This window comes from Fundulus heteroclitus, chromosome 3, assembly GCF_011125445.2.
Source record: "Fundulus heteroclitus isolate FHET01 chromosome 3, MU-UCD_Fhet_4.1, whole genome shotgun sequence".
In the NCBI taxonomy this organism is placed as follows: domain Eukaryota; kingdom Metazoa; phylum Chordata; class Actinopteri; order Cyprinodontiformes; family Fundulidae; genus Fundulus; species Fundulus heteroclitus.
This window is the reverse complement of record NC_046363.1, coordinates 46,489,053-46,502,559: the sequence shown is the minus strand read 5'-3', so window position 1 is coordinate 46,502,559 and position 13,507 is coordinate 46,489,053. Positions and strand designations below refer to the sequence as shown.

Below are 13,507 nucleotides of genomic sequence, written 5' to 3'. Positions count from 1 at the left end.
AATAAGCTATTTAACAATAATTCAAACAGGTTTCAGGAATATTTCCTGGAATCAATCCTAAAAACTGATGGTGCTACAGCAGCACTGATACAGAAAGGTTGAGCAGGTTTTAGAGCAACGTCTGCTGCCTTCAGGACCAACATGTCCTCCTGGGACATCCGTCGTTTTCCAGAGACCTGGCTGAGGAAGAGGAGGGGACATCTGCTGGACCGACCCGTCCCTCATGTTGCCTGTAGGACACCTGAAGACGTGCTCATGGGTTGATGTCCTTGATGCCAGAGCATGGTCCTCTCAGTGGGATGTACCTGAAGAACCTCCAAGGAGAGGCATACAAGGATCAACCTGATGAAATGGACAACCGCAGCTGACTCCCTTTGATGGAGCAACAACTCTACTGAGCTCCTTCTGGTGATGGAGAAGCTCTCCTTACCTCTCAGCCACCCGGGGGAGGAAGCTGGTCTCGCACTGCACAAAGGGAACTAAAAGTAAATAAAGATTTCTAGAAATTAGTGTATTTTTCTTTGATTTGAGGAGCTAAATAAGATTATTTGTCAATGGAATAAGATTTTTGCACTTAAAGCAGGAACAATTCATCTCCATCTTATTTCACATGCAAGATGTCTAATGATCTTATTTTAGGGGTAAAAATACTCATTCCACTGGCAAATAGTCTTATTTAGCTCCTCAAATCAAAGAAAAATACACTAATTTCAAGATATTTTTACTTACTTTTAGTTCCCTTTTTGCGGTGCAGCTGCTGCTACCAGCATCTGCTGGATGAAGCTAGAACTTAGATGGAGCTGTAAAGCCAGAGCTTCATCGTTCACCTGATAGCCTTCGACACACACTGGACCATGTCCTGAATACTGCAGAGGAAGCTCTGGACATCTGGATAAACATCTGGATAAACATCTGGATAAACAGCTGAATGAAGAGAAGCAGCAGTCGGTACCACAGACATTTTTATTGACGTTTTAGTTAAAAAAAGCAACGTTTCTATGGGATTTACAGTCAAACATAAATTAGACAAACAGCTGGTTTAAATAAACATCTCTGTGTCGGAGCAGCTGGGAAGTTCTGGTGTCGGTCCAGAGTTCTGGCCTTCAACTTATTAGTCAGAGTTAGTGAACAGAACCGAACCGGAGACAGAAGTTTGAGGTTAGCTCAGGTGAGGGGAGGTTCTCCTCCTGCAACCCTGAACAGTGATGAGCTCAAAGCGTTTGGACCGGGAATAACGGGTCCGTTTCGCTCCGTGCTCCGGGTGACAGAACCACATGGATCCGTTTATTCTCACTCGGGTTCCTCCTTCAGGACCAGAACTGAGACGTCGCCCTGATCAGACGCCCGTCTCCACCGACGGCTGCAGGAGCGTCTCATTCCTGGCAAATGATCCAGAACCGACTAACGAGCGGTGGGAACCTGTGGGAACCACAGAGAGACAGGCGGCGCTGAACCTTCTGGACCTCCTCCACGTTTATTTCTGAACGCTGAGAAGCTTCTGCAGCTGCAGGGAGAGGAAGAGGAGGAGGAGGAGGAGGAGGAGCACTGCAAAAATATACCTAAAAATAAGATTTTTTTTCTTTAAATTAAAGTATTTTTCCTTGATTTGAGTAGATAAATAGGATTATTTGCCAATGGAATAAGATTTTTGCACTTAAAACAGGAACAATTCATCTTCATCACCTTATTTCAAGTGCAGTATTTCTAATTATCTTATTTTAGTGGTAAAAATACTCATTCCATTGGCAAATAATTTTATTTACCTGCTCAAATCAAGGGCACATACATTCATTTCAAGAAAATTGTACTTATTTTTAGTACTCTTTTTGCAGTGAGGAGCGTCATGGAGCCGTGAGGACAGCCTGAGGAGGACAGCAGGAGACGCAGCTGGACGCTGAAGCTCTACCGATCCTGGACCTTCAGCGTGGAGCTAGAGTTCACGAGGAAAGGTCAAGAGCAGACAGCGATCCGGATCGGTACCGGACGCCTTGTTGGAGACGTGCGTCGGATCAGAACCACCAGAACGCTCTGAGCGCGCTCAGTCTGCAGCGCCGCAGACTGAGCGCGCTCAGAGAGTTTCGGGCTGAATCTTATCCTCTGGCGTCACAGTTCTGGTCTTAGAGTCAAAGATAAATGTTGATGGGCGGTTCAGCCAAACAAAACTTCTAATATTTTAGTTTCTTTGGGGAATTTTGTTGGAATCTGTTCAGGTTGAGAAGGAAAACTGCTGCTGAGTCAGAAGTGAGACCCAGGTGGTTCTGATCCATCTGGAGCTGAGCACATATTCTGCTCTCCGCCCAGTTTGCTGTCAGATGTTCTGTGAGGCTGACTGAGGACAACCTGCAGCCACATCAGGGGAACAAACCCGGGTTTGGTTCCAGAAACTAAGATTCTGCTGGACTTTGGATGAAATGGAAGCTGGTAAGAACTCAGAAGTCTGGAAGAGGCTGAAGAAGCTCTCAGGAGAAACATCTCAGCGGAGACGATCCACCTGCAGGCAGAAGATCCAGGGTTGTGTGACAGCCGACCCAAACCGGCTCCGCACTAATCAGACGGTTCTGGTGGAGCGTTAAAATGTTTAAATCCGTATTTCACAGTTTCAACAATAAAACCTTTAAAGTTTCTCTGGAGTGAGAAGGTTCCCTAAGACTCCAGCTCAGGAAGACGACTCCAGGTCAGACCCGGCACCACCCAGCATCTTCCTTCCTCTGCCTGAAGAACCGGCCGCAGGTCCGAACCCGGTCCGATCGCTCCGACTGTTTCAGGATCAGTTGGGGACGGCAGGAAGGAGCAGGGCTCCCTGGCCTCCACCAGGAGGCAGCAGAGAGGTGAAGCGGGTGGAGGCTGCAGGGTGCGGTCCGCCTCGCAGACGGCCGATCCAGAACCAGAACCGCTCAGCACTCCAGCAGCGGGTGGAAGCTGCGTCTGCAGTCGATGGCTTTGGCAGCGGGAGGCTGAGCTCGCTTCCTGCGGAGCTCGTCCCGACCCAGAGAGCTGCTGAGGCGCAGGTACGCCGCCTTGTAGCGCTTGTCGAAGGCAGCTGCAGACACAGAGGGAGAAGGTTACACCGGCAGAACCTCCGGAGGCTCCTGGTTCCGGACTGGACTGGACCCGGAACCAAAGTGTGACGTTAAACCCCAGGCTGCAGTCCAAGGGTCAGAAATCTGCCTGTTCTGGTTCTGCTCTGGCAGGAAGAACAGCATTTTGGGTCTGGTTCTGGTTCTGGTTCTGGTTCTTACCGACGTGATCTTTCCCCATGGCTGCCAGGGTCAGGAACAGGAACTCTCTGTAGAGACTCCTGTGAGGCAGGAAACACAAAGATCAGCTTAACCCAGGTTCCTGAAGAACGGAGCAGGAACCATCACGTTCTGGCAGGAACGTTCTCCGAGCCAAACCTCTGGATCTGCGGAGAACCCGGCTGCTTCTCCAGGGTGTCCAGGAAGAGCGTGATGGCCTTGTGCACCTCGTTCATGCCCACCCAGCGCAGCACCTCCTCCAGGAAGGCCAGGGTGAAGGGGTGGTTGTGTCGCCTCCAGCTGTAGCTCCTCATGGAGACGCCGCCTGGTGGGAGAACACGTTAAAGGCGCTGCAGAACCGGTTCTGGCAGCTGAAGCAGAACCTGCTGCCGGGCCTTACTGTGGATCCTCCAGAGGACGTAGAGCGGGGGCCACTGGTCCGTGTCGGGGCTCAGGGTGTCCCAGAGGAGACGGACCCGGACGGCGCAGCTCTCCGCCTGGGACACATGAAGACAGGCAGTGACTCTATGGCCTCAGAGCCAGGAGGCGCCCCCTGGTGGCACCTCAGAGAAACACAAACATCCACACTTCCTGCTTCAGGGTTTAGCTCAAAATCACCAGATTCCAGGAAGGCAGCAGCTATTGGTCCACATCCAGCTGCAGGGTTATTTCACAGGAACCTACGGGTTACTGGGGTGAGTACTTTCCAGGCTTTGAACAGAACCTTTCCAGAACCAAGCCACTAACTGTCCAGCTTACTTCTCCTTGTGCTTGGTTTCATTTTCCTACAGATGAAGTTTGCCAAGCTTCAGCAGGTAAGAGGCAGAAAATAAAAAAACAACAAGTGGTCTTTGATGTAACCTTTAAGGTACGTTCTGTGAAGGAACCCTGCAGCCCCCCCCCCCCCCCCCCCCCCCCCCCCCCCCCCCCCACACACACACACACACAGATAGGCGGGTTTAGATGATGGGGGGACGGCTATGGAGTGAAATTTGTTCCATTATTGTTGCAAAGAACGCTTTTTGTAAATGGAAATATGAAAAAAATGCATTCCAGAAATTTAAGTTTAGAAAACTTAATAAAAAGTGTTTTGAGAGAAACTTCGATATTTTCTCACATTTTATCTTTTCAAATTTTATTTTTAAATCTTTTTTACAGATTGAGTTTTACGGATCACATTCTCTTCACTTGAAGCTCTTCTTGCAGCAGAAATGCGTCTTCACTCTCCAGAGGGAAGCTCGCCCCCAGAAATGGAGAAAAAGAGACGTTTAAAATAACATTGAAAATATAAAATCTGTTTTTTCTAAAACATAAAATATGAAAAAAGATGCAAAGAAAAAAAAATATTTTTTTGAAAAACATTTATCTGAAAAAGCAGCAAAGTTTCTCTCAAAACCTTTTTTTATTTAGGTGTTTTCCAAAATTGAATTAACTAAACGTGTTCGTTCCAATAATAATAGAACAAAATTCACTCCATAGATGGAGGATTGATGGATGGATGGATGGATGATGGATGGATGGATGGATGGATGGATGATGGATGATGGATGGATGGATGATGGATGGATGATGGATGGATAGAGGATGGATGGATGATGGATGGATGGATGGATGGATGAGGGATGGATGATGGATGGATGGATGGATGAGGGATGGATGATGGATGGATGGATGGATGATGGATGGATGAGGGATGGATGAGGGATGGATGATGGATGGATGGATGGATGAGGGATGGATGATGGATGGATGATGGATGGATGGATGGATGATGGATGGATGGATGAGGGATGGATGGATGGATGGATGGATGGATGATGGATGGATGGATGGATGTATGGATGGATGGATGGATGATGGATGGATGGATGGATGAGGGATGGATGATGGATGGATGGATGGATGAGGGATGGATGATGGATGGATGATGGATGGATGGATGGATGATGGATGGATGAGGGATGGATGGATGGATGGATGGATGGATGATGGATGGATGGATGGATGGATAGAGGATGGATGGATGATGGATGAATGGATGGATGGATGATGGATGGATGATGGATGGATGGATGATGGATGATGGATGGATGGATGATGGATGGATGGATGGATGGATGAATGTATAATGGATGGATGGATGAATGGATGGATGATGGATGTATGGATGAGGGATGGATGATGGATGGATGATGGATGGATGTATTGATGATGGATGGATGGATGGATGGATGATGGATGAATGGATGGATGATGGATGTATGGATGAGGGATGGATGATGGATGGATGATGGATGGATGTATTGATGATGGATGGATGGATGGATGGATGGATGGATGGATGATGGATGGTGGATGGATGGATGGATGAGGGATGGATGATGGATGGATGGATGATGGATGAATGATGGATGGATGGTGGATGGATGAGGGATGGATGATGGATGGATGGATGATGGATGAATGGATGATAGATGGATGGATGAGTCTCAGGGTGAAACACGAAGCTCTTGTCTCTCAGAAATCTGCTGGTTCCAGGTTCTACGTTCCGTCGGCAGAACCTGGTTCAGGTGAACGTTCTCCACTAAAGCTCAGGTGTGCCAGCACGAGTCACCTGTGTGAACTGGCTGACCAGCGGGGAGCTGCGGACCAGCTGGGCGAGGTTACTGGGCAAGCCGAGCCGCTGGAAGTACCAGACCAGGTTCCAGAAGATGATGGAGTGGCTGTCCAGAAACTGAGGCTGGGCCAGAACCGACTCGCCCTCGTTCTCCAGCAGACTCTCCAGCTCCTTCCTCAGAACCAGAGGACTCAGGTAAGCCACGGTCACCTGGGGAGTCCCTCCTGCTGACGACGCCTGAGGGAGAAGATAGAGCCGGTCAGTGACTGCGGATGGAGTGACCATGGATCTTACCGTGGACCCTACGGTGAACCCTACCTTGGACCCTACCTTGGACCCTACCGTGGACCCTACCGTGGACTCTACCTTGGACCCAACGGTGGACCCTACCTTGGACCCAACGGTGGACTCTACCGTGGACCCTACCGTGGACCCAACGGTGGACCCTACCTTGGACCCAACGGTGGACTCCACCGTGGACCCTGCAGTGGACCCAACGGTGGACCCTATGGTAGACCTTATTGTGGACTTTACGGTGGACCCTACCGTAGACCCTACCGTGGAACTTACGGTGGACCCTACCATGGACCTTACGGTGGACCCTATGGTAGACCTTACTTTGGACCTTACGGTGGACAATACGGTGGACCCTACCTTGGACCCTACGGTGGACCCTACCTTGGACCCTACCGTGGACCCTACCGTGGACCCTACCGTGGACCCTACCTTGGACCCTACCGTGGACCCTACCTTGGACCCTACCGTGGACCCTACCGTGGACCCTACCTTGGACCCAACGGTGGACCCTATCGTGGACCCTACCTTGGACCCAACGGTGGACCCTACCACGGACCCTACCTTGGACCCTACCGTGGACCCTACCTTGGACCCAACGGTGGACTACCTTGAACCCAACGGTAAAATAAATGGTAAATGGACTGAACTTATATAGCGCTTTTCCAGTCATGTTGACCACCCAAAGCGCTGTACACTATAGCCACATTCACCCAGTCGCTCTCACTAACGCACACACATTTATACACCGAGACGCAGCTCGGTAGGCAACTTGGGGTTAAGTGCCTTGCCCAGGGGCACATCGACATGTGGCAGGGGGAAGCTGGAATCGAACCCACAACCCTCAGATTGCCAGACGACTACTCAACCCACCAAGCCACAGTCGTTTTCCAGAGGCCTGAACGCAGGTAGACTTTCCTTAGCACGGTAGGGTCCAACGGTGGACCCTACCGTGGACCCTACCTTGGACCCTACCATAGACCCTACCGTGGACCCTACCATGGATCCTATGGTAGACTTTACAGTGGACCCAACGGTGGACCTAACGGTGGACCCTACCATGGATCCTATGGTAGACTTTACAGTGGACCTAACGGTGGACCTTACTGTGGACCCTATGGTAGACCCTGCCGTGGACCCTATGGTAGACCTTACCATGGACCTTACGGTGGACCCTACCATAGACCCTACCGTGGACCCTACCGTGGACCCTACCATGGACCCTACCGTAGACCCTACCTTGGACCCAACGGTGGACCCTACCGTGGACCCTACCTTGGACCCTACCATAGACCCTACCGTGGACCCTACCATGGATCCTATGGTAGACTTTACAGTGGACCCAACGGTGGACCTAACGGTGGACCCTACCGTGGACCCTATGGTAGACCTTACCATGGATCTTACGGTGGACCCTACGGTAGACCCTACCATGGACCTTACGGTGGACCCTACCATGGACCCTACCGTGGACCCTACTGTGGACCCTACCGTGGACCCCACTGTGGACCCTACCTTGGACCCTACCTTGGACCCTACCGTGGACCCTACCATGGATCCTATGGTAGACTTTACAGTGGACCCAACGGTGGACCTAACGGTGGACCCTACCATGGATCCTATGGTAGACTTTACAGTGGACCTAACGGTGGACCTTACTGTGGACCCTATGGTAGACCCTGCCGTGGACCCTATGGTAGACCTTACCATGGACCTTACGGTGGACCCTACCGTGGACCCCACTGTGGACCTTACCGTGGTGGCCTTGCTGGTCTCAGAGTAGCTGCTGGTTTCAGAGCTGGAGTCGTCACTCAGGCCGTTACACTGCAGGGCCGCCTCCTGGCCACTAGGGGGCCTCACGGCGCTCTCCACCTCGTCCTCCAGGTTCATGTTGTAGCGCTCCGCACTGGGAAGGAGCACAGCAGAACCGGTCATTCTACAGAACCTGCAGCACACGACGGGGTCCATCCCGTTCTCCTGGTTCTGTACCTGCCGACGGGCCCCAGGTCACAGATCTCTGCGTTCAGGAAGGGGACAAAGGAGGCGCCGCAGAACGGGCAGGACGAGTTCAGGTTGGAGTCATCTGAGGTCCAGCCTGCCATGATCTCCTCGTCGTACACCAGCGAGTTGCAGCTGCGGCACAGCGAGCAGCTGGACATCAGAACCTGGACACAAGCGCAGAACCTCAGCAGGACCGCACAAAGCCGCCCTCACTGGCCCAACCAGCCCAGGTACCTCGATCCCCGCCCCCTCCTGGCTGGCGTCCCACGACCTGCGCAGCGGATACGCCGAGGCGGGCGTCTCCGTCAGGTCCAGGTCACTTCCTACTGACAGCGAGCTCTGGGGAGAGATACATCCAGAACGTTGGTCAGGAGCTACAGAAAACATGATTTTAGATCCACCAGCGATTCAGCAGCTAACAGAGAGCGCCCCCTGGTGGGGAGGAGGGGCTCTGCAGCTCCTTCAGTCTGCCTCAGAAGAAGCCACATAATGACAGGAACACGCGGTCACCTCTGACGTGGCGTTCACCAGCCGCTCCTTGGCCCTCAGCAGCGTTTCAGCCACCTGAGATTTCCTGGACTGCCTCTGGTCCGCCGCTCTCCGACCCGCCCCTCCTCCTTCTCGCCCTCCTGCTGACCGCCGGTTCTCCACGCTGGCCGCTCGCCGCACCGAGGCTCTGTGTCTGGTTGGCGTGAGGAGCTGCTGCAGCTTCCCTGCCAGACCTCCTCGGCTCGGGGACGACACGTGGTTGTAGTTCTCGTCCACGGCCTTGTTGCTGCCGGCGGAGCTCCTGGTTCTGTCGGACCTGCAGTCAGAGCGGGAACCCGTCAGACGGCGGGAGGAACCCAGACAACCAGCGGCGGCGCCACACCGACCTGCCGCATCGCTCCTCCGCACCAAAGCTGCAGTCCAGCTCGGACTCCGAGCACTCGCTGTAGAACGTGGAGAGGCAGACCTCGCTGCGCCGCACCACCACTCCACCGGGGGGCGCTGCAGGAGGAGCGGAGGCGTCTCTGCGTCCCAGAGGAGGCTTGCTGACCACCGTCTCCCCGTTTGTCCCTGAGCCGTGGAGGACAGAGGACTTCTTACACGCTTTGAGCTCTGAGGGCAGAAAGGACAGCGGCTCAGCGCTGACTGTGAAGATGCTGCGGTACCGGCCCGTGGTTCTGGTGGTTCTGGTGGTTCTGGTGGTTCTGATGGTTCTGATGGTTCTGGTGGTTCTGAGTTCTTACTGTCGCCAGGCGTCTTCATGCTGCTCAGGCTGCAGCTCTTCACCAGCGACCCGCTCAGAGACTCGTGACTCGACGCTTCACTCAGGCCGCTCCAGCTGGACTGGCGAATCAGAGCAGACTGTGGGCGGAGCTTCTGGTCGGTTTCCATGGCGCCGTCTAGGACGGAAACAGGAAGTTGCATCACCGTCATCGCTTACAGCGGCAGCGTGTTCAGACCTGCAGGACTTATCACACCTCCTCTGGAGCTCACAGAGCCGCTCTTCCGCCGCCGTCTGATTGGCTGTCTGAACTGAGCTACGGCCAATAGGACGTTCCTTAGCTTAGCCCAGCGCAGACGGCCCCCCTGATTGGTCGAGGGCCACTTACACTCCAGCACCGCCTGAGGAGGAAAAACGGTAAATGTCCTGAACTGGTACATCCATCCTCCATCCATCCATCCATCATTAAATCATCCATCCATCATCCATCCATCCATCCATCCATCCATCCATCCATCCATCCATCGTCCATCCATCCATCCATCCATCATCCATCCATCCATCCCTCCATCCATCCATCCATCATCATCCATCCATCATCCATCATCTATCATCTATCCTTCATCCATCCCTCATCCATCCATCCATCCATCCATCTATCCATCATCCATCCTTCATCCATCCATCCTTCATCCATCCTTCATCCATCCATCATCCATCCATCATCCATCCATCTTCCATCCATCCATCCATCCATCCATCCATCCATCCATCCATCACCTGCTGATGGGCTAAAGAGGATGAAGTGTCAGCGTTGGAACCAGCAACCATGCATCACAGGATGAACTCTCTAGCTCCTGCGCCTTCGTGGCCCAGAGGAAAACCAGGTGTGTGTTGCTAACCTTGTTGTAGTATCCGTAGGTGATGGTGTTGGGCGTCAGTCCGGCTTTCTTCATCTCCAGCAGAACTCTGACGGCGAGGACCGGCTGGCCGTACTGACCGCACAGCTGCATCAGGATGCGGTAACACACCTGAGACACACACAGGTGTGTTTCCATTAGCCGACACACCGTGGTGTTGTGGGAGCTGACGTCACGGCGGCTCTGTACGGCCCGCTTGGTCTCACCTCATCTGGCACCACCACCTTGCGGGTCTCCATGTGCTTGAGGACGTCGTAGGCCGTGTGCAGGGCGCGGACCTTGGAGCTCTCGGCCCGGACGAAGGTGGGCAGGTAGATGAACCAGAGGCCGTGACAGTGACCCAGCAAGCACTTGGACCACATGTCCGGAACCGCAGAGTACTTCTGAGCTTGTTTCTGGGCCAGCTTGATCTCCTGCACAGAGTAAATGATTACATGAAGTGAAACCAACGGCACAAGAGCTGGACCAGAACTTCCACACTGGATCATATCCGGCTTCTGTTAAGGTTTGAACACGTTGTTCTGTCTCTACAGCGCCCCCTGTAGCCTTCTCTGGCATCCGTCCCTCCATCCATGCCACTGTGAGAGAAGGCTGGAGAACCTGGAGAGAACCCATGCAGGCACAAGGAGAACGTGCAAACCACTCGGTTCCTGCAGAGTCCCTGAACCGTCTCTGACCATGTGGACGCATGTCTGGGACCGTTATCCTGCTCACAGACCCGATGGTGACCCACGTCCCCGCTCCTGGCCGAGGTCTTCTGGGACCAGGTACGTACCTGTTTGGTGCGCCGGGGGGCGGGGCTGTTGGGGGCGCTGCCTTTGGCCGGGACGCGGAGCGGGTCCTGCGGTCGGTCAAACAGCTCCGCTATCAAGGTGGGGAATGTCTCATAACTGGACAGGATGGTGGGAAAAGCAAAGAACATGTCAGGTCAGGTGTCCTCTCAGCTCCACCCCTCATGCGTTAGCTCCTCCCACCTGGGAGGAGTCTTACCTGTAGTGGGCGGGGCACTCGGAGCCATCAGCCTCCTGCGGCTCCTCGGGAGGCATGATGAAGACGGTGTGTTCTCCGCTGTGGGTCTCATCCAGGTCGATGAGCCTCACCTCCTCCGGCTTCTCCACATCCACCTGAGGACAGCCACACCTGAACGTTACCAAGTCGGCAGGTGAGCGGCTCCGTGTCCGGATCCTGATGAAGAATTGAAGCCTCAGACCTTCTGGACGCACTCGTCGAAGAACTCCAGGCAGGCGTGTCGGTCGCTGACGAACGAGCATTCCTCGATGAACTGAGTGAACATCTGAGTCCTGGTCAGCTGGATGTAGAACTTCTGCTGGGTTCGCTCGCGGGACTTCAGGAACCCTGCAGGAGAGCAGGAAGAACATCTCAGCTCAGCCTGGATTCTGACGCCACACAGTGGACCAGGAGAGTTTATTAGGACAGCTTCTCTCTCCAGGCAGGCCGGTTTGTTCCTCAGAGGCTCCTCTGAGGTCTGAGGTACCACAGCGCTTCATTCTAGGACCTATTCTCTTCTCCCTGCACGTCTGGGGTCCATTTAAACATGATTTAGTTCCTGTGACTGCTCTGCAGACGCCATCCAGACGTATGTGAGCTAAAAGCTGCCAGCAGCTGAGAATCTGCTGAACGCTTTAAGGGACGTCAGAACCTGCTGAGCTTTCTGCGTCTACATGGAGACGGCGGTGATCCTGTGGAGACTCTGAGCTGCTGGCAGGACGTAGCGACCATCTTGGCTCTCTGGATGTCTGTCAGAAATCTGGCTTGTTCTTTATCTCCAGCGTTCAGCAGGACAGCAGCAGCTCAGTCCACTGAGGTCCATCAGCAGAACCGAGCTGCATCTTCCTCATTTATCCCCAGCAGGCGGGACGATGCTCCTCCCTCTGCAGCGCACCAGAACCAGAACCAGAAGCAGAACCAGAACCAGAACCAGAACCAGAAGCAGAACCAGAACCAGAACCAGAACCAGGCGCTGCAGGCCTGCTGGCTGGGAAAAGACGATCCTCTCTACCGTCTGCTGGTTCTCTTCGTCACTTTGAAGATTTAACTTTGGCTTTAAATCGTTGAAAGTCTGGAGCCGTTTTCCCTCAACAGCGTCTGCAGGAGATCAGAAACTAGAACTTCTCAGAGGTTCTGAGGACCAAACTGGTGACTAGAGGAGAGAAGCTAAACTGTGGAGCAGTCTCTCTCTGAGCTCCTCCAGAAGCTCGTTTTAAATCTCTTTAAAGCCGTCTGCTGTCTCTGGGTTTAGTTGTGGGGAGCTGGAGCATCAGCTGCAGGTTCCATCTCTGTTTCTGCCTTTATCGCCCGATTCTATCCTCTAATGTGTTTTATTGCTTTTATTATGAAGTTCTGATTCTACCTGGAAAGCTTTGGTCACGCTGTCCTGTGGAATAATGCTCAGGAATAAATGAAATAAACTGATGGACGTTCAGCTCTGGCTTCTGCCAGCGAGAAACTGTGAAAGTTAGAAAGTTCACAGAAAGCTTTGAAGCCTCTCCTCACAACAGCAGCTATAGACCCGGTCCAGTTTGGACCGGTTCTATAGACAGAACCATCATTAAGGTGTTCTGCCATCAGGGTTTCTTTACAAACTCCAGCTAAAGGCTCCTGACCTGTCAGAACGGCACCAGAAGGTTCTGGTTCTGCTGGTCCACAATGTTTTGAGTCCTCCGTCTGCAGCTGATACTAAACCACCATCAGGCGAGCTCCACCCCCCCCCCCACCCCACTACAACCTCCCAGCAGCTAACAGCCTTCAGAGTGAGTGAGAGCAGAGAGCGCACCCTGCAGGTTGAACAGGGAGCTGCAGTCGGTGGTGGTGTCAGAAGGCGCCTGGGTGATGGGCAGCAGGAAGGTCCGGTATCCTCGCAGCAGGCAGCTCATGAAGCGCAGGAAGGCCTCCTGGATCTCCAGCTCCAGCTGCTTCTGACGCCTGTAGATCTGATCGTAGTCGGTCAGCAGGAACTCCAGCGTCGCCTCCTCCTGGCCAGAACTGCAAACTGCAGGAGGAACCACAGCGTGAACCTCCAGCTCGCCTCCTGCTGCTGGTTCTGTTCAGATTCACTCACTCTTCTCCAGGGTGCGGTGCAGGTTGGTCAGGGTGCTGAACAGACTCTTCCCCTGCTTCCTGGGCAACGAGCGCCACGACAGCGGCTTCTTGTCCTCTGACCTGCAAGCGTCCCAACAAAAGCAGCCGGTGAGCTTCGCATCAGCAGCTG

General features: G+C 53.3%; 1 protein-coding gene across 1 annotated transcript in view; it reads right to left on the bottom strand.

The window, feature by feature from the left end:
- Positions 1-1,836: 1,836 nt before the first annotated feature.
- The window catches only part of LOC105919155 (DENN domain-containing protein 4B), a 32,341-nt gene continuing 20,670 nt past the window's right edge, over positions 1,837-13,507 (bottom strand). The window contains exons 11-29 of the mRNA XM_036135611.1: positions 13,358-13,458; positions 13,073-13,288; positions 11,489-11,634; positions 11,269-11,402; positions 11,054-11,168; positions 10,485-10,691; positions 10,261-10,389; positions 9,615-9,759; positions 9,381-9,536; positions 9,024-9,249; positions 8,659-8,953; positions 8,383-8,487; positions 8,137-8,312; positions 7,903-8,053; positions 5,851-6,090; positions 3,637-3,733; positions 3,396-3,561; positions 3,240-3,298; positions 1,837-3,040 (exon numbers count right to left, since the gene is read on the bottom strand). Coding sequence (XP_035991504.1) covers positions 2,895-3,040; positions 3,240-3,298; positions 3,396-3,561; positions 3,637-3,733; positions 5,851-6,090; positions 7,903-8,053; positions 8,137-8,312; positions 8,383-8,487; positions 8,659-8,953; positions 9,024-9,249; positions 9,381-9,536; positions 9,615-9,759; positions 10,261-10,389; positions 10,485-10,691; positions 11,054-11,168; positions 11,269-11,402; positions 11,489-11,634; positions 13,073-13,288; positions 13,358-13,458 — 3,010 coding nt within the window. The 3' untranslated portion in view covers positions 1,837-2,894. The remainder of the gene's footprint in view (positions 3,041-3,239; positions 3,299-3,395; positions 3,562-3,636; positions 3,734-5,850; positions 6,091-7,902; positions 8,054-8,136; positions 8,313-8,382; positions 8,488-8,658; positions 8,954-9,023; positions 9,250-9,380; positions 9,537-9,614; positions 9,760-10,260; positions 10,390-10,484; positions 10,692-11,053; positions 11,169-11,268; positions 11,403-11,488; positions 11,635-13,072; positions 13,289-13,357; positions 13,459-13,507) is intronic.